The following is a 25,302-nucleotide window of genomic DNA, read 5'->3' on the forward strand; positions in this document are numbered from 1 at the left end:
TTTACTGTGATCAACATCGATTTATTGCAATCTCTACACATCGAACATCAGTTAAAATATCAAAAATGACATGATCTGGTGAAAAGGGCCCAACAATACACCTGGTGCTGCTCTCTGATCCACAGTGATAAACAGAGACAAAAACTAAATCTCTCAGCCCATCGCCAGGAGGAGCTCGCGGAAGGAATGACGGTAGCTCGGGTTAGATCTTCTCTTTGACAGAGTCACTTAAAAATATTATATTATCTGTAAAGGAGAAAAAATGATGAATAGGTTAAATACGGACATTTGATGAATGTCATTATATTGCTGTTTCATTTTGAGGTCTGTTTCTAAACTAGTTACCTTAGATTATTTAAGACTCTGATATCTTCGATCACTCTCGCGTGAGAGTCCCAACAGCCCAACCTTGGAGAGGGCCTATCCTTGCTCGGGGATCTAGGTAATCATGCCTGGGTAAATACCAAGCAAACACATCCACTGCGGCATTGTGTCCTATGGCCCTCTGCGCAGTTCAGAAGTGAGACAGCCAATGTCCCCTCTCGTTGTTCAATGTGTGCCCCCTTTAACGGGCTGTGTGGCCAATTCCAATGTGTGTGCATGCACGGTTTTTGTTCCATTCAAGATGTGCAGGACCCCTAGCCCGCAACACAGCCTCACAGCTTGAGGGGCACATTGGATACAGCAGCTCGCACACACTCGTTTAAAACATCAAGCTTGTTTATTCAATACTCCACTAGCAAACAGTGATGGTTATATATTTACTGTACAATCTCTTCAAATACACAAAATTATAAAACACAAAATTAAACTAAACCTTTGGCGTGGTCTTAAACACACACAGAATTTGCCTATTCTTGCATCAAATATCGACAAACCATCCAGCTATCTCTTCCCAGATTGATCATCAAGCAATAACTACCGAACCCCACAACCAGCAATAACTACCGAACCCCACAACCCATCGACCAGCAATAACTACCGAACCCCACAACCCATCGACCAGCAATAACTACCGAACCCCACAACCCATCGACCAGCAATAACTACCGAACGCCACAACCTATCGACCGGTAATAACTACGAACCCCACAACCCATCGACTGGCAGTAACTACCGACCCCACAATCCATCAACCGGCAATAACTACCGACCCCACAACCCATCAACCGGCAGTAACTACCGACCCCACAATCCATCGACCGGCAATAACTACCGATCCCACAATCCATCAACTTGCAACAACTACTGAACCCCACAATCCATCAACCGGCAATAACTACCGACCCCACAATCCATCGACCGGTAATAACTACTGAACCCCACAACCCATCGACCAGCAGTAACTACCAACCCCACAATCCATCAACCGGCAATAACTACCGACCCCACAATCCATCAACCGGCAATAACTACCGAACCCCACAATCCATCAACCGGCAATAACTACCGACCCCACAACCCATCGATCGGCAATAACTACCAACCCCACAATCCATCGACCGGTAATAACTACCGAACCCCACAACCCATCGACCGGCAATAACTACCAACCCCACAATCCATCAACCGGTAATAACTGCTGAACCCCACAACCCATCGACCGGCAGTAACTACCGACCCCACAATCCATTGATCGGCAATAACTACCAACCCCACAATCCATCGACCGGCAATAACTACCAACCCCACAATCCATCAACCGGTAATAACTGCTGAACCCCACAACCCATCGACCGGCAGTAACTACCGACCCCACAATCCATCAACCGGTAATAACTACCGACCCCACAACCCATCGACCGGCAGTAACTACCGACCCCACAACCCATCGACCGGCAATAACTATACAAATACACAATGGTGTTCCCTGAGGGCCCTTATTAGGACCACTGCTCGAAGGATTAATGACCTGGGCTGGGGTGTACAGGGCATACTTTCAAAGTTTACAGATGACACAAAGCTCAAATCTAGTAAGCAGTGAGGAGGATAGCAATAGGCTTCAGGAAGACATAGACAGACTAGTGAAATGGGGAGACACATGGCAGATGAAATTTAACACATGTGAAGTGATGAATTTTGGTAGGAAGAATGAGCAGAGGCGATATGAACGAAATGGTATAATTTTAAAGAGGGTGCAGGAAGAGAGACACCTGGGGGTGTAGGTACACAAATCCTTGTGAACGTGGGAAAACAAGTTGAGAAGGCTGTTAAAAAAAGCAGAATTTTTTTTAGCAGCGAGTTGCTGTGATCTCCTTATCTGGGGAAGGCTAGACTTGCTGTGGAGGCGGTACAACGGAGGTTCATAGATTGATTCCTGGGACGAGAGGACTGTCCTATGAGGAGAGATTGTGTAGAATGGGCCTATACTCTCTGGAGTTTAGAAGAATGAGAGGTGATCTCATTGAAACAAGATTCTGAAGGAGAAAAATGGGGTAGATGCTGAGAGGTTGTTTCCCCTGGCTGGAGAGTCGAGAACCAGGGGGCACAGTCTTAGGATAAGGGGTCGGCCATTTTAGACCAAGATGAGGAGGAATTTCTTCACTCAGAGGGTGGTGAATCTTTGGTATTCTCGACCCCAGAGGGCTGTGGAGGCTGAGTCTCTGAATATATTCAAGGCTGAGATCGATAGATCTTTGGGCTCCAGGGGAAATCGAGGGATCTTGTTGAATGGCGCAGCAGACTCGAGGGGCCGAATGGCCTACTCCTGCTCCTAATTCTTATGTTCTTGTGTGAAATTCACTGCCTGAAATGGTGGTGGAAGCAGATTCAATAATAACTTTCAAAAGGGAACTGGATAAATACACGAAGGATAATAATATGCAGGTCTATGGGGGGAAAGGGCAGGTGACCGTCAGACAGCTCTGTCACAGAATGGCCTCCGATTAGGAGTTGGTACCTCAGCCTCCACAATATTTCCTTGTTGATCCCTGATTAGCCCCATCCTTCTTTTGATTACCCTTTTATGATTTAGATGCTTTTAAAAGACTTTTTCTGTTACCCACTAATCTTTTCTCCTGCACTCTGCCCCTCAGTTCTCCTGCACTCTGCCCCTCAGTTCTCCTGCACTCTGCCCCTCAGTTCTCCTGCACTCTGCCCCTCAGTTCTCCTGCACTCTGCCCCTCAGTTCTCCTGCACTCTGCCCCTCAGTTCTCCTGCACTCTGCCCCTCAGTTCTCCTGCACTCTGCCCCTCAGTTCTCCTGCACTCTGCCCCTCAGTTCTCCTGCACTCTGCCCCTCAGTTCTCCTGCACTCTGCCCCTCAGTTCTCCTGCACTCTGCCCCTCAGTTCTCCTGCACTCTGCCCCTCAGTTCTCCTGCACTCTGCCCCTCAGTTCTCCTGCACTCTGCCCCTCAGTTCTCCTGCACTCTGCCCCTCAGTTCTCCTGCACTCTGCCCCTCAGTTCTCCTGCACTCTGCCCCTCAGTTCTCCTGCACTCTGCCCCTCAGTTCTCCTGCACTCTGCCCCTCAGTTCTCCTGCACTCTGCCCCTCAGTTCTCCTGCACTCTGCCCCTCAGTTCTCCTGCACTCTGCCCCTCAGTTCTCCTGCACTCTGCCCCTCAGTTCTCCTGCACTCTGCCCCTCAGTTCTCCTGCACTGTCACTGATTAAAGGGCTGGACAGTGGGAGCAACTCACCTGCCACCACAGTAGTTGCCTGCCGTCGAACGTTGCTTTTGTCAACGTATTCTCCGTAGTCCAGTTTCCCCTCCACGTAAATCCGGGCTCTGCTCCGTAAAAGGGGAAGAAATACATCAAACTCAAGCAGCACAGAACTCGCGAGCACGGGGAACATTCCCAAAGGGATCCCGTTCCCACATCACAATCCCAGAGTTGAACAGGGTGCTCCCGCCCACATCCACAGCACAGAATCAGGGGCAGCACAGTCCACTCAGTCCCAACTTCGAGAGTAGTGGAGGCTCCGTCGCAGAATGCTTCGTCTGTGAGACAGTGTCTGACCCTCACCCCCGGCTCTGTAACACTGTCTGTACCCGCCTCCCCACCCCCCACCACCACTCTGTAACTGAGCCACCAAACGATTTGAATGCCCGGGGACAGGCTAGAGTTCAGAGCGAGTTGGGGCGGGCGGGACGGAGGCCGAGCAGGTTGGTTGGAGGTGGAGGCACGGAGGATGCTGGAGGGGAGGTTAGCATCTCTGAGGGGGGAGGGGGTAGGGCCAGGGGCGAGGGCGCACGGTGCGGGCTGGGACAGGGGAGAAGAGCGGGCTGGGACGGGGGAGGGGAGAGAGAGCGCGGAGCAGGCTGGGACAGGGGAGGATGGGGGGGTGGATCATGACTGACGATCTACCTCTACTCCACTTTCCCCATATCCCTTAATATCCAAACATCTATCAGTCTTCAATCTACTCAACGACTGAGCCTGCACAGCCCTTTTGGATGGAGGATTCCAAAGATTCACCGCCCTCTGAGTGAAGAAATTCCTCATCTTGGTCTTAAATGGCCGACCCCTTATTCTGAGACTGTGACCCCCAGCCAGAGGAAACATCCTCCCTGCATCTACCCTGTCAAGCCCTGTAGGAATTTTGTATGTTTCAATGAGATCGCCTCTCATTCTTCTAAACTCCAGGTGATATAGGCCCAGTCCCTACTCAATCCCCCCATCGCAGGAATCAGTCTGGTGACCTGCGTTGTACTCCCTCAATGGCAAGTATATCCTTCCTTCAGTAAGGAGACCAATATTGGTGTTGAGGAGGTGAAGGAGGCTCTGTCGGGACTCTCGGGCCTGACTGGACAATCTGGGATGTCTGCATGATGCTCGAAGATGCCCCTCAGCTGAGCGAAAACAACGTGCACAGGTCCGTCTCTTGATATCCAATAGCCAGCCTCTTCTCAGGGGGGGGGAAACAGGAAGTGCCCTGCGCAGGGCGAGTGAGATGTGACTATACCTACCCTTTCTTCACATACTGATAAGCCAAATCCCGCAAACCAGGTCTGAAGATGGAAATTCGGTGCCACGTTGTCTTCTGGCTGATGTCTCCTGCAATAATGTAGCCACAATTTTACCAAATCATTGTTCAGCCTAATAAACATCACACAGTGCTGAGATGATACCTCAACTCATGACAGAACCATAGAACCATACTGCATTAGGCCCATCGTGCCTGTGCCAGCTCTCCAGGAGCCGTCCATTTAGTCCCACTGAAATGATCTGGGGTGGTTTCAGTCACACAGTAAACAGATCGGAATGGGGAGGGGGTGGGGTGGGGGGGGTTGCGGAACAGTTGAGGTTTCTGGCCTCTCAATGCCCACCCTCAGGTGGGGCATGCGGGTCAAGGGGGCGAACGGACAGAGGGTCAAGGGGGAGCTGAGGGTTTGCAGAACAAGGGGCAGGGTTTAGTGGGTTGTTCAAAGGAGAAGAGGGAAGGGTAATGATGGGAGGAGGTGGTAGGGTAGAATAATGGGAAGGCGAAGGGGTCTGGGATGCCTTGTGAGGGGATACAGGGAAGCAACGAGTCCCAAAGGGAGGGAATGGTAGGAGCTGATGCAGGTCGTGCTTTCCCCGCAAATCACAAATGCACTTGTTGGCATGCACTTCCCATCTATAAACCTTACTCTGTCTCACCCCGTCTCTCCATGTAAAAACTTCCATCTATAAACCTTACTCTGTCTCACCCCGTCTCTCCATGTAAAAACTTCCATCTATAAAACTTTACTGCCTCACCATTTTAAAACCCGCAAATTAACTTTACCTGAATAAAAAGTGTTTGAAATTTACCCTCTAGATTTATTTCAGAAATTGTTAGAAGCTGAGGAAAAATATTCTATTACATCTGACTGCACTGAGCTGATAATCCTTGGAAACTAGGGTTACTGCACATGAATGTTAAAGAAAGCTAAAAACATATTTAATTTGCTTCAATTGCTGATTCTCATTTGAACTTAATGTATAATATTTAATTTTGTTTAATTATAATTAAACTTTATTATACTGATTTTACTATTATTTACAATGTAATTTGAATTTGTTTTTTGTTTTGTTTTTTGCCTGTGTCTATCTGCGTGCACATTGTGGCTGCCACTTCAGACCCGAGCCTTTAATCTCTTTTACACTTCCTGCTTTTTCTCTCTTTCCCTCCCTTGTCAATATCCAACGTGCTGCAAGACTGTTGGGAAGCGCCTTGGGACGTTTTACTACATTAAATGCGCTGTATAAATAAAAAAGTTATCGGCCCTGAAATTCCGGTCGAAGGCTTCTTTCGGACGAACGCCTCCGACCGGAGAATTTTTACGAAAGTACCTGGTGGTCCCGGAGGAGCGTGGGATTCCGGTGGGGAGGCCTTATCTTCCCGTCCTCCGTCCTCGAGAAGGTGCAGCCAGTCACGTGTGACTGCTCAGCCAATCAGGTACAGTATCCCACAGCTTTCTCATTAATAGTGATGGGAACTCTGTATCTACAAGTTCTCATTGCTATTAACGAGAAAAAAAACACACTAAACACAATAAAAAATAAACACACCTCACAATTAAAATTAATTGAAATTAAAGTTAATAAACATTTTAGGAAAAAAAATTCCAATTTAAAAAAGCTTTTAAATTATGATTTAAAATAAACTTACCGTAGTGGGCAGGTTTTTTTTAAAACAATAAAATGTGCCTTTTTAAATTTTATTTTTCTTATGTTTTTGTGTATTTTAAAACTCTTACACCTGCAAAAGTAGGTTATGTGCCTGCTTTTATCAGGCGCAAGAGTTTTCAGGACATTTGCTGGGCAAGATATGGATAAATCCCACAATCTTGCCCATGCGAGTGTCCTCGCTCCCGAGATTCGGAGGAGCTGTCGAGCTCCAGCTTGACCGATCGGAAAAGCCGGTTTTCAGTGTATGCGCATTGTGCGCTGAAAACCAGCTTTTGTGATGCCTAGCCGGGTCCGTACACACTCCGTACGGACACGGGGATGCCGCGATTTCTGGGCCTCTATTATTATGATCAAACGGGCCAATCGGAATTCAACTTACAGTTCTGGGCAAACACCAAGTCCCAGCCCAGGGAGAAACTGAGAACTTCAAGTAAAAACTTGAATGAAGGCTTTAAAAAGACACAAAGGACAATTCAAGGGATACATTTAAGTGCAATAAAAACGTGACACAGGCAATATCGACAGAACGTTTGAGAAATAGAGATAGATTTGTTAAATTGTTAGTTTATATTTGTTATTTTTATTAATGCATATTAATGTGGCTATTGCTATTGTCAATATATATTAACGGAACTTATGTGACTTAATGCACTAATGCTAATTGTTTATTACATATTAATGTAACTAATGTAACTTGTATAATTAATATAATATTTAGTTCAATTTCGATACCAAATTGCAAATATTAATGAAGTATGCAAAAGTATCGAGTTTCAATTATTCCTGTATTCAAGGATCTCAACAACTTGTATTTATATAGTGCCTTTAATGTAGTAAAACGTCCCAAGGGCTTCACAACAGTGTTGCAAGACAAAACAAATACATTTGACACCGAGCCACAAAAGAAGAAATTAAGGCAGATGACCAAAGGCTTGTTTAAAGAAGTCCATTTTAAGGAGCATCTTAAAGGAGGAAAGAGAGGTAGAGAGGTGGAGAGGTTTAGGAGGTTTCCAGAGCTTAGGGCACGACCACCGATGGTTGAGCCGTTATATAATGAGGGATGTTCAAGAGGCCAGAATTTGAGATGCGCATACACCTTGTGGGGTTGTGAGGCTGAAATAGATTCATCATCATAGGGAGTCTCTCAAAATCGAGGAAGACTTGCTTCCACTCTAAAAGTGAGTTCTCAGGTCACTGTACAGTCCAATACAGGTATTGCCGTCTCTGTCACAGGTGGGACAGACAGTGGTTGAAGGAAAGGGTGGTTGAGAAGTCTAGTTTGTCACACGCTCCTTTTCTGCAAACTCTCGGCGACGAGACTCGAGGTGCCCAGCGCCTTCCCGGATGCTCTTCTTCCACTTAAGGCGGTCTTAGGCCAGGGATTCCCAGGTGCCAGTGGGGATGTTGCACTTTATCAAGGAGGCTTTGCAGGTCTTTTTGAATCGTTTCCTCTGCCCACCTGGGGCTCGCTTGCCGTGTAGGAATTCCGAGTAGAGCACTTGCTTTGGGAGTCTCGTGTTGGGCAAGCGGACGATGTGGTCCACTCAACGGAGCTGGTCAAGTGTGGTCAGTGCTTTGATGCTGGGATTACATTCAGTGTTCGTAGGTTTATATGTAACCTTCAGGGCTGCTGACCGAGGACCGTGCGACTCTTTGGCGACTGGCGTGGACACGATGGGCCGAAATGGCCTCCTCCTGCGCTGTAAATTTCTACGTTTCTATAGGGAGGGGTAAGGCCAAGGAATGATTTGTAAACCAGGATGAGAATTTTGAAATCAAGGCGCTGTTTAACCGTGAGCCAATGTAGGTCAGAAAACACAGGGGTGATGGCTGATCGTTTCTTGGTGTGGGTTAGTACACGGGCTGCTGAGTTTTGGATCACCTCAAGTTTACGTAGTGCAGAATGTGGGAGGCCGGCCAGGAGTGAGTTGGAGTAGTCAAGTCTAGCGGTAACAAAGGCATGGATGAGGGTTTCAGCAGCAGAAGATCTGAGGCAGGGGCGGAGATGGGCGATGTTACGGAGGTGGAAATAGGCGGTTTTAGTTATGCCGCGGATATGTGGCCAGAAGTTCATTTCAGGGTCAAATATGACACCTAGGTTGTAAACAGTCTGGTTTAGCCTCAGACTGATGCTAGGGAGAGGGATGGAGTCAGTGGTTAGGGAACGCAGTTTGTGGCGGGGAACAAAGATAATGACTTTAGTCTTCCCAATACTGAATTGGAGAAAATGTTTTGCTCCTCTAGTACTAGATGTCAGACAAGCAACCCGACAATTTAGATATTAAGCAGGGGACGACAGAAGTGGTGGAGAGGTGGAGCTGGGTGTCGTCAGCGTACATGTGGAAACTGACTCCGTGTTTTCGGATGAAATCTCCAAGGGACAGCATATAGATGAGAAATTATAAGACTTGATTGCTGATTGGTGCCCTTGGAGGACCCGGAAGTTTCTCTGGAATGTGTAATTGGAACCACCCAGCCCAAGTTCTGAGTGACTTTGCAAAGTGTAATTCGAGCCATCACATAAGAAATAGGAGCAGGAGTAGGCCATACGGTCCCCCTCGAGCCTGCTCCGCTATTTAATACGATCATGGACTCAGGTCCACTTCCCTGCTTGCTCCCCATAACCCCTTATTCCTTTATCGCTTAAGAAACTGTCCATCTCTGTCTTAAATGTATTCAATGACCCAGCTTCCACAGCTCTCAAACAGCAAATTCTAGAGATTTACAATCCTCAGAAGAAATTTCTCCTCATCTCAGTGTTAAATGGGCAGCCCTTTATTCTAAGATCATCCCCCCTAGTTCTAGTTTCCCCTATCAGTGGAAACATCCTCTCTACATCCACCTTGTCGAGCCCCCTGATAATCTTACATGTTTCGATAAGGTCACCTCTCATTCTTCTGAATTCCAATGAGGCCCAACCTATAAGTCAACCCCCTCATCCCCGGAATCAACCGAGTGAACCTTCTCTGAACTGCCTCCAAAACAAGTATATCCTTTCATAAATATGGAAACCAAAACTGCATGCAGTATTCCAGGTGTGGCCTCACCAATACTCTGTATAACTGTAGCAAGACTTCCCTGCTTTTATACTCCATCCCCTTTGCAATAAAGGCCAAGGTTCCATTGGCCTTCCTGATCACTTGCTGTACCTGCATACTATCCTTTTGTGTTTCATGTACAAGTACCCCCAGGTCCCACTGTACTGCAGCACTTTGTGCAATTTTTCTCCATTTAAGTAATGACTTGTTCTTTGATTTTTTTCTGCCAAAGTGCATGACCTCACACTTTCAACATTATACTCCATCTGCCAAATTTTTGCCCACTCACTTAACCTATGTCCTCCTCACACATTGCTTTTCCTCCCATCTTTGTATCGTCAGCAAACTTGGCTACGTTACACTCAGTCCCTTCATCCAAGTCGTTAGTATAGATTGTAAATAGTTGGGGTCCCAGCACTGATCCCTGCGGTACTCCACTAGTTACTGATTGCCAACCCGAGAATGAACCATTTATCCCGACTCTCTGTTTTCTGTTAGTTAGCCAATCCTCTGACTTCAGAACTCCACTGCAAGCAGTCAGAGAGGATAGAGCTGCACAAACCTAGCAAAGTCCCAAAATCCTGACCCCAGCCCAAGTCCGTGCCTCCCCCAGCCCAAGTGCCTGACATTGCCAACCCAAGTTCAACCTTAACCCCATCCCCCGTGCCATAGATGGGGCATTGTGTGTGGGTGACAGATTGTAAACATGTTTATTGGGTATGACATGGTAACAGTGTCGTGGCTTCAAGATTTCGTCCACTCCAGCAATGTCCCTTGTAACACACGCACTGAGATTGGAAGAACGGGATATCTCTCTCTCTCTCTCAACTGTGTCAAAGGCTGCAGACAGGTCCAGAGCGCCGAGGAGGGATAGTTTACCTTCGTCACACTTATAAAGGATATCATTTGTAACTTAATGAGGCGTCAAATCTGGAAGTAACAAAGGCATGGATGAGGATTTCAGCAGATGAGCGGAGGCCAGGGTGGGGACTGGTGGTATTAATGTATCCAGTGTAAGCTTATTGTTGTATTCATGTCCCTCAGTACATGAAAGCTCAGGCCAAGAGCAGGGTGCAGGCGAAGTGAGCTTCAAGGTTAGAAAATAATTTGATCAGGATCCATATAATTTAGTTCTCATTATAAAGTCACATTATTATTTACAGTTTGACAGAGAAGTCGAATTGATTGGAGCCGAGGAGTTTCCTGGCAGTGTGGCTGGGAGAGGCACGAGTGCAAGAGTCCCATCACAGTGTAACACATTGATACTCGCAGGTTGACAGAGGAATTTACAATGGAAAACGTTGATCCCAAAAACGTTAGGAAAACAGGAAATAAAACATTGTAGATAGAAGTGTGTGCAGGCATTAGACTTCGCTATATTTCTGATATTTGAATAATTACACGACACCGTCGCTTTATGGTGGGCTGGCACTGGGACTCAGCAGGGACTCTGAAGCTCACAAGCTCAGCTCAGCAGCAAGCAATCAAAGAGAAGCTAAGGGATTTGCCGTTACCTGATGCGAACGTATCGCTGTCCCCCGATCGCCACATTTCATTGGTTGCCAACGAGAAAATTGTTACAGGATTCTTTCCATCGACCTGTCGCATCACAGGGTCCTGCCCGACCCGGCCGAGCAGCTGCACCCGGTTCAGAGCTGGAGGGAATGGACGACAATTTAAATACCAGCACCAATCCTATTCCCAACCGGTAAACATGCAGCAACATGAGGCACCCAAATGGGGCTCTGGCCACAACACCAACACCCCCGGCCCTGGGTCACTGCACCCTGCCATCGGTCAACGCAACCACCCCCGGCCCAGGGTCACTGCCTCCCGCCATCGGTCAACGCAACCACCCCCGGCCCAGGGTCACTGCCTCCCGCCATCGGTCAACGCAACCCACCCCCGGCCCAGGGTCACTGCCTCCCGCCATCGGTCAACACAACCCCGCCCCCGGCCCAGGATCACTGCCTCCCGCCATCGGTCAATGCAACCACCCCTGGCCCAGGGTCACTGCCTCCCGCCATCGGTCAACGCAACCTCGCCCCGGGTCACTGCCTCCCACCATCGGTCAACGCAACCACCCCCGGCCCAGGGTCACTGCACCCGACCATCGGTCAACGCAACCCCCCCCCGGCCCAGGGTCACTGCCTCCTGCCATCGGTCAACGCAACCACCCTCCGGCCCAGGATCACTGCCTCCCGCCATCGGTCAACGCAACCCCCCCCCCCCCCCAGGGTCACTGCCTCCCGCCATCGGTCAACGCAACCACCCCCGGCCCAGTGTCACTGCCTCCCGCCATCGGTCAATGAAACCACTCCCGGCCCAGGGTCACTGCCTCCCGCCATCGGTCAACGTAACCTCGCCCCGGCCCAGGATCACTGCCTCCCGCCATCGGTCAACGCAACCACCCCCGGCCCAGGGTCACTGCACCCGACCATCAGTCAACGCAACCTCGCCCCGGCCCAGGGTCACTGCCTCCCGCCATCGGTCAACGTAACCTCGCCCCGGCCCAGGATCACTGCCTCCCGCCATCGGTCAACGCAACCCCCCCCGGCCCAGGATCACTGCCTCCTGCCATCGGTCAACGCAACCACCCTCCGGCCCAGGATCACTGCCTCCCGCCATCGGTCAACGCAACCACCCTCCAGCCCAGGGTCACTGCACCCGACCATCGGTCAACACAACCACCCTCCAGCCCAGGGTCACTGCCTCCCGCCATCGGTCAACGCAACCCCCCACCGGCCCAGGGTCACTGCCTCCCGCCATCGGTCAACGCAACCTCGCCCCGGCCCAGGATCACTGCCTTCCGCCATCGGTCAACGCAACCACCCCCCGGCCCAGTGTCACTGCACCCGACCATCGGTCAACGCAACCCCCCCCCCCGGCCCAGAATCACTGCCTCCCGCCATCGGTCAACGCAACCTCGCCCCGGCCCAGGATCACTGCCTCCCGCCATCGGTCAACGCAACCCCCCACCGGCCCAGGGTCACTGCACCCGACCATCGGTCAACGCAACCACCCCCCCGGCCCAGGATCACTGCCTCCCGCCATCGGTCAACGCAACCTCGCCCCGGCCCAGGATCACTGCCTCCCGCCATCGGTCAACGCAACCCCCCACCGGCCCAGGGTCACTGCACCCGACCATCGGTCAACGCAACCACCCTCCAGCCCAGGGTCACTGCACCCGACCATCGGTCAACACAACCACCCTCCAGCCCAGGGTCACTGCCTCCCGCCATCGGTCAACGCAACCCCCCACCGGCCCAGGGTCACTGCCTCCCGCCATCGGTCAACGCAACCTCGCCCCGGCCCAGGGTCACTGCCTTCCGCCATCGGTCAACGCAACCCCCCCCCGGCCCAGTGTCACTGCACCCGACCATCGGTCAACGCAACCCCCCCCCCCGGCCCAGGATCACTGCCTCCCGCCATCGGTCAACACAACCCCCCCCCGGCCCAGTGTCACTGCACCCGACCATCGGTCAACGCAACCACCCCCCCCGGCCCAGGATCACTGCCTCCCGCCATCGGTCAACACAACCCCCCCCCGGCCCAGTGTCACTGCACCCGACCATCGGTCAACGCAACCTCGCCCCGGCCCAGGGTCACTGCCTCCCGCCATCGGTCAACGCAACCCCCCCCGGCCCAGGATCACTGCCTTCCGCCATCGGTCAACGCAACCCCCCCACCGGCCCAGGGTCACTGCACCCGACCATCGGTCAACGCAACCACCCCCCCGGCCCAGGGTCACTGCACCCGACCATCGGTCAACGCAACCACCCCCCCGGCCCAGGATCACTGCCTCCCGCCATCAGTCAACACAACCCCCCCCGGCCCAGGGTCACTGCCTCCCGTCATCGGTCAACGCAACACCCCCACCCCCCCCCCGGGTCACTGCCTCCCGCCATTGGTCAATGCAACCCCGCCCCGGCCCAGGATCACTGCACTCGACCATCGGTCAACGCAACCCCCCCCACTGCCCCCCTCCCCGGCCCAGGGTCACTGCCTCCCGCCATCGGTCAACACCAACAACCCCGGCCCAGGGTCATTACACCCCGCCATCGGGAAATGCAACCCCCAACCCACGGCCCAGGATCACTGCACCCGACCATCAGTCAATGCATCACCCCCCCGGCCCAGGGTCACTGCACCCGGCCATCAGGCAACGCAACCCCCCCCGCCCCTCCGCCCCAGCACAGGGTCACTGCACCTGGCCATCGGTCAACACCAACGCCCCCGGCCCAGGGTCACTACACCCAGCCAACGCAACCCGCCCCCCACCCCCCACCCCCCCCCCCCGGGTCACTCCACCCCATCATCGGTCAACGCAACCACCCTCGGCCCAGGGTCACTGCACCCATCCAATGCAACCTCCTGGGCCCAGGGTCACTGCACCCCGCCATTGGTCAACACAACCACCCCTGGCCCAGGGTCACTGCATCTGGCCATCGGTCAATACCAACACCCTCGGCCCAGGGTCACTGCACCCGGCCATTGGACAATGGGGGGGAGGGGGGGAAACGGTGAAAGAGTGTGTTGGGGGCGGGGGGAAAGAGAGAGCGGGAGCCCCGAGCAGGAGAGGCCAGGAGTGAGCAGGGAGATGGCAGAGATCCCTGTCCAGAGACCTAGAGTACGGAGCGGGTAGCGGGTGTGGAGAAAGAGTAACCATTGAGCAGAGGCAGGGAGCGAAGGTGCGTACTCACATCTCTCCAGTATGAGGGAGGAGGCATCAGTGACTTGATATCTCACCAACTGTCGAATTACCTGCAGGATCAACATATACAATGAAAGTAAAATGATACAGGCCCAATCCCAGACAGTCTGACCAACGGGCCCAATCCCAGACAGCCTGACCAACGGGACTGGGCCCAGACAGTCTGACCAACGGGCCCAAGCCCAGACAGTCTGACCAACGGGCCTGGGCCCAGACAGACAGTCCGACAGTTTCTAGGTCCTCGCCAATTAACCCTAAGTTGGAATTAACCCGTATTGGTGACAGTGATTATATTTTATTGTGTGCAAGTGAATCTTGATCCGAACGAGACACCACCATGACTTCTGCCCTGGGTAGAATCTCCACCAGTCCACGCCCGGTGGCTCTGGCCTCTCGGTTCACTCGTTCCCTCCTTGGCCTGTCTGATGGATTTTCCCCAAGCTCTTGGCCCAAAAGCCTCGATGCCCACGTCAGAGACTCCTCTTTTTATACTTTTTTCTCCCAGCAAATCCTATGGAGACCAGTTAACTCAATCATTGAGTCGCACTCAAAACCCGAAGGTGCAGTGTCGGCAGTGCCCTGGCTTACATAGATTCTAGAACATAAGAAATAGCAGGAGTAGGCCATACGGCCCCTCGAGTCTGCTCCGCCATTTAATACGATCATGGCTGATCTGATCATGGACTCAGGTCCACTTCCCCGCCCGCTCCCCAAAATTCCTTATTCCCTTATCGGTTAAGAAGCTGTCTAACTTGGTCTTAAATTTATTCAATGTCCCAGCTTCCACAGCTCTCGGACGCAGCGAATTCCAGATTTACAACCCTCAGAGAGAAGAAATTTCTCATCTCAGTTTTAAATGTGCAGACCCTTATTCTAAGATTATACCCCCTAGTTCTAGTCTCGCCCATCAGTGGAAACATCCTCTCTGCATCCACTTTGTCAAGCCCCCTCATAATCTTAGACATTTCGATAAGATCACCTCTCATTCTTCTGAATTCCAATGAGTAGAGGCCCAACCTACTCAACCTTTCCTCATAAGTCAACCCCCTCATCCCCGGAATCAACCTAGTGAACCTTCTCTGAACTGCCTCCAAAGTATATCCTTTCGTAAATATGGAAACCAAAACTGTATGCAGTATTCCAGGTGTGGCTTCACCAATACCCTGTACAGCTGTAGCAAGACTTCTCTGCTTTTATACTCCATTCCCTCTGCAATAAAGGCCAAGATTCCATTGGCTTTCCTGATCACTTGCTGTACCTGCATACTAACTTTTATGTTTCATGTCGGTCCCGCTGTACTGCAGCACTTTGCAATTTTTCTCCATTTAATTAATAACTTGCTCTTTGATTTTTTTCTGCCAACGTGCATGACCTCACACTTTCCAACATTATTCTCCATCTGCCAAATTTTTGCCCACTCACTGTCTATGTCCTTTTGCAGATTTTGTGTGTCCTCCTCACACACTGCTTTTCCTCCCATCTTTGTATCGTCAGCAAACTTGGCTACGTTACACTCAATCCCTTCTTCCAAGTCGTTAATATAGATTGTAAATAGTTGGGGTCCCAGCACTGAGCCCTGTGGCACCCCACTAGTTACTGATTGCCAACCCGAGAATGAACCATTTTTTTTTTTTAAATTCGTAGCCAATCGTTCCAATTCTTTGTCAAATCACAAACGCCAGAGGTCACCTTGCACACATCAAGGATCACTCTGCGCCAATGCTCTTAGCCAAAAGACCTAGAGCCACTGCACCGTTCCTGGAAGTATTGCAATACCAGGTTCGTGCCATGGAGGTGGATGGGTCAAGCCACCCCACCCACCTCCTGTTTCCAAAAAAGCAAGCATATACCTTCCTGATCCAGGGAGAACCACCTTGGGGTCATGATGGTTACTCCCCTGTCAGGTCAGTTACGCATGATCTTAGCCAAAAGGCCGAGAAGCGTTGATCCCAACTCTGGTCTATGACACCTGCACATCATCTGTTTTTGGCAATCAAGACTCATAGTTTGGTGTAGTTATGAGAACACAAGAGGAACATGTCTTCATAGTGTAAAGATATGGCAACCTTGCTGTTCACTGTGAAAGACCTATGTTTATAATTCACTGCAGGCATCATAACATTGCAAGGCAGTGGCAGCTGCACTTGACCGTGCCTCCAGGCTAGCTGCACTCTATCTCTATATCCAACATTCACCCACAGCTTCCCTATTCAACATTGGCAATCCTTTCCCATCCCAAGCTGTCTGCTCACAGACTCAGACTTTAATTATAAGCAAAAGGTTACATGCCATATATAATTCAGGTTGTCATTGCATACATTTGATGATTACAAACTTCTACATTTAATTCTTGCACACAATTATAAAACCATTACTGATTAAGATATTAATGATTTTAAGGTACAAATCAATTATTCTAAAAATCAACTAAACCATGAGAATCTTACAGCGACTTTGGCCCTGATCTCAGTCCCGGGAATTCGATGAACTATGTTGGGTCGCACAAACAGGCTGCTGTCTTGTTTGGTTAGGAATGCAGCTGACTGCATCTTTCATTTGGCCAAGCAAGGCCCAGCATCTTGGTTTCTGACATTTTAAATTTAATCGGGTCTTTAATAGAGGTCGATGAGTTCGGGAGGCCAGAGGTCGGTGAGGTGAGTTGGTATCTCTCTTTTCTCTATTTCTTTTTAAATTAGATTTTAAACTAGATCAGTCTAACTAGAAGGATGGCAGTGCAGCTCAGTCCCGTGCAGTGCACATCCTGTGGCATGTGGGAAGTCCTGGACGCTTCGTGCAGCCTAGACAACCATGTGTGCAGGAGGTGTTTCCAGCTTCAACTACTTGAGCGCCGTCTTTCGGAGCTTGAGCGGCGGCTGGAGTCAATGCGGTGCATCCACGAGGCTGAGAGCTACGTGGACAGCACGTTTCAGGAGGTGGTCACCCCGCAGCTTAAAAGCACGCAGGTAGAAGGTTAGTGGGTGACCACCAGACGAATGCTAGGCAGGTAGCGCAGGAGTCCCCCCGTGACTCCATCTCGCTTTCAAACCGATATTCACTTCTGAGTATCGGTAAGGCCGGTGGTGCCTCTGGGGAGTGCAGCCAGAGCCAGTTCCAAGGCACCACGAGTGGCTCAGCTGCACAGCGGGGAGGGACAAAGAATAAAAGAGCCCCAGTGATAGGGGATTCTATAGTTAGGGGAACAGACAGGTGTTTCTGCGGCCGTAGAGGTGACTCCCGAATGGTTTTGTGCCTCCCTGGTGCAAGGGTCAAGGATGTCACAGAGCGGACGCAGGGCATCCTGGGGGGTAAACAGCTAGAGGTCGTGGTCCATATCGGGATCAACGACATAGGTAAAAAGAGGGATGAGGTCCTACAGGCAGAATTCAGGGAGCTAGGAAGAAAATTAAAGGGTAGGACCTCAAAGGTAGTAATCTCTGGGTTACTACCGGTGCCACGTGCTAATGAGTATAAGAATAGGATAGAGAGGATGAACACGTGGCTGGAGAGTTGGTGTAGGAGGGAGGGCTTTAAATTCCTGAGGCATTGGGACCACTTCTGGGGTCGATGGGACCTGTACAAACCGGACGGGTTGCACCTCTATAGCGCCAGGACCAATATCCTCGCGGGGAGTTTTGCTAGTGTTGTTGGGGAGAGTTTAAACTAGTTTGGCAGGGGGATGGGAACCTGAGAACAAATTTAATAGGAAGGAAGTAAAGCAGAAATTGGATAGCAAGAATTTAGAAAGCGAATCTTTGAGACAGAGGAAACAAGGGTTAGAGTAAGCCGTAATCAAGGAGGTCTTCCTGTGCTAAATGGTATATACTTTAATGCAAGGAGTATAGTGAATAAGGCGGATGAGCTAAGAGCACAGGTAGATACTTGGGAGAATGACATTATAGTCATTACAGAAACATGGCTGAAAGAGCGGCAGGTTTGGCAGATCAATATACCTGGTTACAGGATTTTTAGACAAGACAGAGAGGGGGGTTTAAAGGGGGGAGGGGCATTGTGGTACTGATTAAAGAAACTATTACAGCGGTGAGGAGGGATGATATAAGAACATAAGAAATAGGAGCAGGAGTAGCCCATATGGCCCCTCGAGCCTGCTCCGCCATTCAATACGATCATGGCTGATCCGATCATGGACTCAGGTCCACTTCCCTGCCCGCTCCTCATAATCCCTCATCGGTTAAGAAACTGTCTATTTCTGTCTTAAATTTATTCAATGTCCCAGCTTCCACAGCTCTGAGGTAGTGAGTTCCACAGATCCACAACCCTCAGAATAAATTTTTCATCTCAATTTTAAATGGGCAGCCCCTTATTCTAACATTTTGCCCTCCAGTTCTAGTCTCCCCTATCAGTGGAAACATCCTCTCTGCATCCACCTTGTCAAGCCCCCTCATAATCTTATATGTTTTGATAAGATTGCTTCTCATTCTTCTGAATTCCAATGAGTAGAGGCCCAACCTACTCAACCTTTCCTCATAAGTCAACCCCCTCATCCCCGGAATCAACCTAGTGAACCTTCTCTGAACTGCCTCCAAAGCAAGTATATCCTTTTGTAAATATGGAAACCTAACTGCACGCAGTATTCCAGGTGTGGCCTCACCAATACCCTGTATAACTGAAGCAACATTTCCCTGCTTTTATACTCCATCCCCTTTGCGATCAAGGCCAAGATTCCATTGGCCGCCTTCATCACTTGCTGTACCTGCATACTAATCTTTTGTGTTTCTTGCACAAGTACCCCCGGTCCCGCTGTACTGCAGCACTTTGCAATCTCTCTCCATTTAAATAATAACTTGCTCTTTGATTTTTTTTCTGCCAACATTATACTCCATCTGCCAAATTATTGCCCACTCACTTAGCCTGTCTATGTCCTTTTGCAGATATTGTGTGTCCTCACACACTGCCTTTCCTCCCATCTTTGTATCGTCAGCAAACTTGACTACGTTACATTCGGTCCCTTCTTCCAGGTCGTTAATATATAGATTGTAAATAGTTGGGGTCCCAGCACTGATCCCTGCGGCACACTAGTTACTGATTGCCAACCCGAGAATGAACTATTTATCCCGACTCTCTGTTTTCTCTTTGTTGGCCAATCCTCTATCCATGCTAATATATTACCCTCAACCCCGTGAACCTTTATCTTGTGCAGTAACTTTTTAATGTGGCACCTTGTCAAATGCCTTCTGGAAGTCCAAATACATCACATCCACTGGTTCACCTTTATCCACCCTGCTCATTACATCCTCAAAGAACTCCAGCAAATTTGTCAAACATGACTTCCCCTTCATAAATCCATGCTGACTCTGCCTGACCAAATTTTGCTTTTCCAAATGTCCTGCTACTGCTTCTTTATAATGGACTCCAACATTTTCCCAACCACAGATGTTAGGCTAACTGGTCTATAGTTTCCTGCTTTTTGTCTGCCTCTTTTTTTAAATAGGGGCGTTACATTTTAATAAATCTTTATTAGTCGGGAAATTGTGTTGGGGAAATTGATGGGATTGAAGGCCGATAAATCCCCAGGGCCTGATGGACTGCATCCCAGAGTACTTAAGGAGGTGGCCTTGGAAATAGCGGATGCATTGACAGTCATTTTCCAACATTCCATTGACTCTGGATCAGTTCCTATCAAGTGGAGGGTAGCCAATGTAACCCCACTTTTTAAAAAAGGAGGGAGAGAGAAAGCAGGGAATTATAGACCGGTCAGCCTGACCTCAGTAGTGGGTAAAATGATGGAATCAATTATTAAGGATGTCATAGCAGCGCATTTGGAAAATGGTGACATGATAGGTCCAAGTCAGCATGGATTTGTGAAAGGGAAATCATGCTTGACAAATCTTCTGGAATTTTTTGAGGATGTTTCCAGTAGAGTGGACAAAGGAGAACCAGTTGATGTGGTATATTTGGACTTTCAGAAGGCTTTCGACAAGGTCCCACACAAGAGATTAATGTGCAAAGTTAAAGCACATGGGATTGGGGGTAGTGTGCTGACGTGGATTGAGAACTGGTTGTCAGACAGGAAGCAAAGAGTAGGAGTAAATGGGTACTTTTCAGAATGGCAGGCAGTGACTAGTGGGGTACCGCAAGGTTCTGTGCTGGGGCCCCAGCTATTTACATTGTACATTAATGATTTAGACGAGGGGATTAAATGTAGTATCTCCAAATTTGCGGATGATACTAAGTTGGGTGGCAGTGTGAGCTGCGAGGAGGATGCTATGAGGCTGCAGAGTGACTTGGATAGGTTAGGTGAGTGGGCAAATGCATGGCAGATGAAGTATAATGTGGATAAATGTGAGGTTATCCACTTTGGTGGTAAAAATAGAGAGACAGACTATTATCTGAATGGTGACAGATTAGGAAAAGGGAAGATGCAACGAGACCTGGGTGTCATGGTACATCAGTCATTGAAGGTTGGCATGCAGGTACAGCAGGCGGTTAAGAAAGCAAATGGCATGTTGGCCTTCATAGCGAGGGGATTTGAGTACAGGGGCAGGGAGGTGTTGCTACAGTTGTACAGGGCCTTGGTGAGGCCACACCTGGAGTATTGTGTACAGTTTTGGTCTCCTAACTTGAGGAAGGACATTCTTGCTATTGAGGGAGTACAGCGAAGATTCACCAGACTGATTCCCGGGATGGTGGGACTGATCTATCAAGAAAGACTGGATCAACTGGGCTTGTATTCACTGGAGTTCAGAAGAGAGAGAGGGGACCTCATAGAAACGTTTAAAATTCTGACGGGTTTGGACAGGTTGGATGCAGGAAGAATGTTCCCAATGTTGGGGAAGTCCAGAACTAGGGGTCACAGTCTAAGGATAAGGGGTAAGCCATTTAGGACCGAGATGAGGAGAAACTTCTTCACCCAGAGAGTGGTGAACCTGTGGAATTCTCTACCACGGAAAGTAGTTGAGGCCAATTCACTAAATATATTCAAAAGGGAGTTAGATGAAGTCCTTACTACTCGGGGGATCAAGGGGTATGGCGAGAAAGCAGGAAGTGGGTACTAAAGTTTCATGTTCAGCCATGAACTCTGAATGGCGGTGCAGGCTAGAAGGGCTGAATAGCCTGCTCCTGCACCTATTTTCTATGTTTCTATGTTACATTTGCAGTTTTCCAATCTGCTGGGATCTCCCCAGAATCCAGGGACTTTTGGTAAATTACAACCAATAAGTTAGAGGGATCATCAAATGAAGCTATATAGGTCAAATTGAAAAATAAAAAAAGGGGTGATCACACTGCTGGGCGTGTATTATAGACCCGTAAACAGTGGGAGGGAGATAGACAAGCAAATATGTAGGCAAATTGCTGTGAAGTCCAAAAACAATAAGGTAGTAATAGTAGGGGATTTTAACTATCCAAATATTGATTGGGACAAATATAGTGTGAAGGGTATAGAGGGTGCGGAATTGTTGAAATGCATTCAAGAGAACTTTAGTCAGTATGTAACAAGCCCAACACGAGAGAGGGCGGTTTTGGATTTAGTTTTCAGGAATGAAGCTGGGCAGGTTGAAGGGGTATTAATGGGAGAGCACTTGGGTGCCAGTGACCATAATTCAGTCAGATTCAAGTTAGTTATGGATAAGGACAAGGATAGGCCTGGAATAAAAGTCCCGAATTGGGGGAAAAGCTAATTTTACTAAGTTAAGGAGTGATTTGGCCACAGTGGACTGGAAACAGCTACTTGTGGGTAAATCAGTGTCAGAACAGTGGGAGGCATTCCAGGAGGAGATCTGGAAGGCTCAGGCCAATCATGTGCCCTTAAAGAAAAAGGGTGGGAATAAAAATTCTCGAGCCCCCTGGATGTCTCGGTACTTACAGGGGAGAAGAAAGAGAAAAAGGGAAGCTTATGTTATATACCAACGGCTATATACTATAGGATCTTCGGAGGAATATAGAAAGTTAAGAGGTAAAATTAAAAAGGATATTAGGAATGCTGAGAGAACATGAAAAATCCTTGGCTAGTAAAATTAAGACACAAAGAAGTTCTATAAATGTATGAAGAGCAAGAAGGTAAATAAAGAAAGGGTAGGGCCTATTAGAGACCATGAGAGTAATCTTTGTGTGGAGGCAGAAGATGTTGGTATGATTCTCAATGAATACTTTGCATCTGTTTTCACAAAGAAAAGGAGTAATGCAGATACTACTATCAAGGAGGAGTGTGATATTCTGGATGAAGTATTAAGAGGTTTAGCAGCTTTGAAAGAGGATCAATCCCCAGGCCCGGATAAAATGCATCCCAGCCTTTTGAGCGAAGTAAAAGAGGAAATAGCAGAGGCCTTGACCATCATTTTCCAGTCCGCTTTGGATCTGGGCATGGTGCCGGAGGATTGGAGGACTGCTAATTTAGTACCCTTGTTTAAGAAGGGAGAAAGGGATAGGCCGAGTAATTACAGGCCCGTCAGCCAAACCTCAGTGGTGGGAAAATTATTGGAAAAAATCCTGAAAGACAGGATAAATCTGCATTTGGAAAGGCAAGAATTAATTAGGGACAGTCAGCACGGATTTGCTAAGGGAAGATTGTGTTTGACAAACCGAATTGAATTTTTTGAGGAGGTCACCAAGAAGGTCGATGAGAGAAGTACGTACGATGTAGTGTATATGGACTTTAGCAAAGTTTTTGATAAGGTCCCACATGGTAGACTGGTCACGAATGGGATCCAGGGCAAAGTGGCAAGCTGGATCCAAAATTGGCTTAGAGATAGGAAGCAAAGGGTAATGGTTGATGGATGTTTTTGTGACTGGAGGAATGTTTCCAGTGGGGTTCCGCAGGGCTCAGTACTGGGTCCCTTGCTTTTTGTGGTATACATCAACGATTTCGATTTGAATATAGGGAGTCTGATTAAGAAGTTTGCAGACGACACTAAAATTATGTGGTTGATAATGAAGAGGAAAGTCATGGGCTGCAGGAGGATGTCAATCTACTGGTCGGTGGGCAGAGCAGTGGCAAATGGAATTAATTCGGAGAAGTGAGAGGTAATGCACTTTGGGAGGGCTAATAATGAAAGGGTATACACATATTAAGCAGTAGGCCACTTAATAGTGTAGATGAACAAAGGGACCTTGGAGTGCTTGTCCACAGATCCCTGAAAGTAGGCCAGCTGGATAAGGTGGTTAAGAAGGCATACGGAATGCTTGCCTTTATTGGCCGAGGCATAGAATATAAGAGCAGGGAGGTTATGCTTAAATTGTATAATACTTTGGTTAGGCCACAGCTGGAGTACTGCGTGCAGTTCCGGTCGCCGAATTATAGGAAGGAAGGGGGATTGCATTAGAGAGGGTGCAAAGGAGATTTATTAGGATGCTGCCTGGAATGGAGAACCTTAGTTATGAGGACAGATTGGATAGGCTGGGTTTGTTCTCATTAGAACAGAGGAGGCTTAGAGGAGACCTCATTGAGGTGTACAAAATATTGAGGGGCCTGGACATAGCGGATAGTAAGGGCCTATTTCCATTGGTGAGGAGGGGTCTATTACGAGGGGGCATAGCTTTAAGGTGGTTGGTGGAAGGTTTAGAGGGGATTTGAGGTGGGGGGGGTGGGCTCCTTTATGCAGAGGGTTGTGGGGATCTGGAACTCGCTGCCTGGAAGAGTGGTGGATGCAGAAACCCTCACCACTTTTAAGAGATGGTTGGATGGGCACTTAAAGTGCCGTAACCTGCAGGGTTACGAACCTAGAGCTGATAATTGAGATTAGACCGGATAACCTCTTGTTGGACGGCGCAGGTATAATGGTAGATACGGCAGGGAATTGAATAAGGCCAGGGTGATCTCCTGGACTAGTTTCGATCGCCTGGATGGGTCGGAGAGGAATTTTCCCAGATTTGTTTGCCTAAAATGGCCTGGGTTTTTAATCTGTTTTTTGCCTCTCCCAGGAGATCACATGGCTCCTGTTGGGGTGGAATGTAGAATGTTTCAGTGTAAGGGGTGTCGCAGTTGTGTGGGGCGGACTGGTTGGGCTGGATGCTCTTTACCTTTCCGCCATTGTTCATTGGTTTATATGTAACCTTCAGGGCTGCTGACAGAGGGCCGTGCGGCTCTTTGTCGGCCGGAGCGGACGCGATGGGCCGAAATGGCCTCCTTCTGCGCTGTAAATTTCTATGTTTCTATCCAGGGCATATTACACTAGTTTAAACACATGATTATTCAAGAATCGCCATACATTGCTTAATAGTTACATATATCAAACATGAACCTATAACAAATAATACTTATTTAATTTAGTCCAAGTTAGTTAGTAGAAAGAATCCGAAATGGAGGCTTCCCAGGATTCTCAAACAGGTCCTGACACAAACAGTCTGACTGACGGGTAAACTCATGAACAAATTAAACAAACAATAAACTCACATTGAACCCAGATCCTCGCAACATCATTTGCTGTTCAATGCCTTCCTACAAGAGTCTTTCAAAGGGGACATATTTTTAAAATACAAGGTCGAGCTATATAAATAAATTCCCTCACGGTCAATTATTTCAAACAGGTCCATTCACATCATCGCTGGTCTCAAACAACTCACAAACCAACATTACTATTGTCAGTGTATTACAGGCAGTTACAGTACAGTCAGTGTATTACAGGCAGTTACAATAGTGTATTATAGGCTGTTACAGTAGTCTCAGTATTACAGGCAATTCCTCTCATGCACACTCTCTCTCTCTCCCCCACACGTGCTCTCTCTCTCTCCTCTCTCCCCCCCCCCCACTCACACACTCTCTCTCTCTCTCTCTCTCTCTCTCTCTCTCTCCCCCCCACTCACTCACTCTCTCTCCCCCCCACTCACTCACTCTCTCTCTCTCCCCCCCACTCACTCACTCTCTCTCCCCCCCACTCACTCACTCTCTCTCCCCCCCACTCACTCACTCTCTCTCCCCCCCACTCACTCACTCTCTCTCCCCCCCACTCACTCACTCTCTCTCTCCCCCCCACTCACTCACTCTCTCTCCCCCCACTCAC

The 25,302-nt window shown here is 49.0% G+C and overlaps 1 protein-coding gene and 1 pseudogene across 3 annotated transcripts in view; both read right to left on the reverse strand.

Annotated features, from left to right (window-relative positions):
- ssbp1 (single-stranded DNA binding protein 1) overlaps nucleotides 1–25,302 on the reverse strand; it is a 26,850-nt gene continuing 1,548 nt past the window's right edge. For all 3 annotated transcript variants that reach the window (XM_070866170.1, XM_070866171.1, XM_070866172.1), the window contains exons 2-7: nucleotides 24,696–24,750; nucleotides 14,337–14,397; nucleotides 11,148–11,288; nucleotides 4,909–4,996; nucleotides 3,638–3,726; nucleotides 1–246 (exon numbers count right to left, since the gene is read on the reverse strand). In XM_070866170.1, coding sequence (XP_070722271.1) covers nucleotides 203–246; nucleotides 3,638–3,726; nucleotides 4,909–4,996; nucleotides 11,148–11,288; nucleotides 14,337–14,397; nucleotides 24,696–24,722 — 450 coding nt within the window. In that variant the 5' untranslated portion in view covers nucleotides 24,723–24,750 and the 3' untranslated portion in view covers nucleotides 1–202. The remainder of the gene's footprint in view (nucleotides 247–3,637; nucleotides 3,727–4,908; nucleotides 4,997–11,147; nucleotides 11,289–14,336; nucleotides 14,398–24,695; nucleotides 24,751–25,302) is intronic.
- Nucleotides 16,090–16,292, reverse strand: LOC139235250 (U2 spliceosomal RNA; annotated as a pseudogene).

This window comes from Pristiophorus japonicus, chromosome 22 (genome assembly GCF_044704955.1).
Source record: "Pristiophorus japonicus isolate sPriJap1 chromosome 22, sPriJap1.hap1, whole genome shotgun sequence".
NCBI classification, from domain to species: domain Eukaryota; kingdom Metazoa; phylum Chordata; class Chondrichthyes; family Pristiophoridae; genus Pristiophorus; species Pristiophorus japonicus.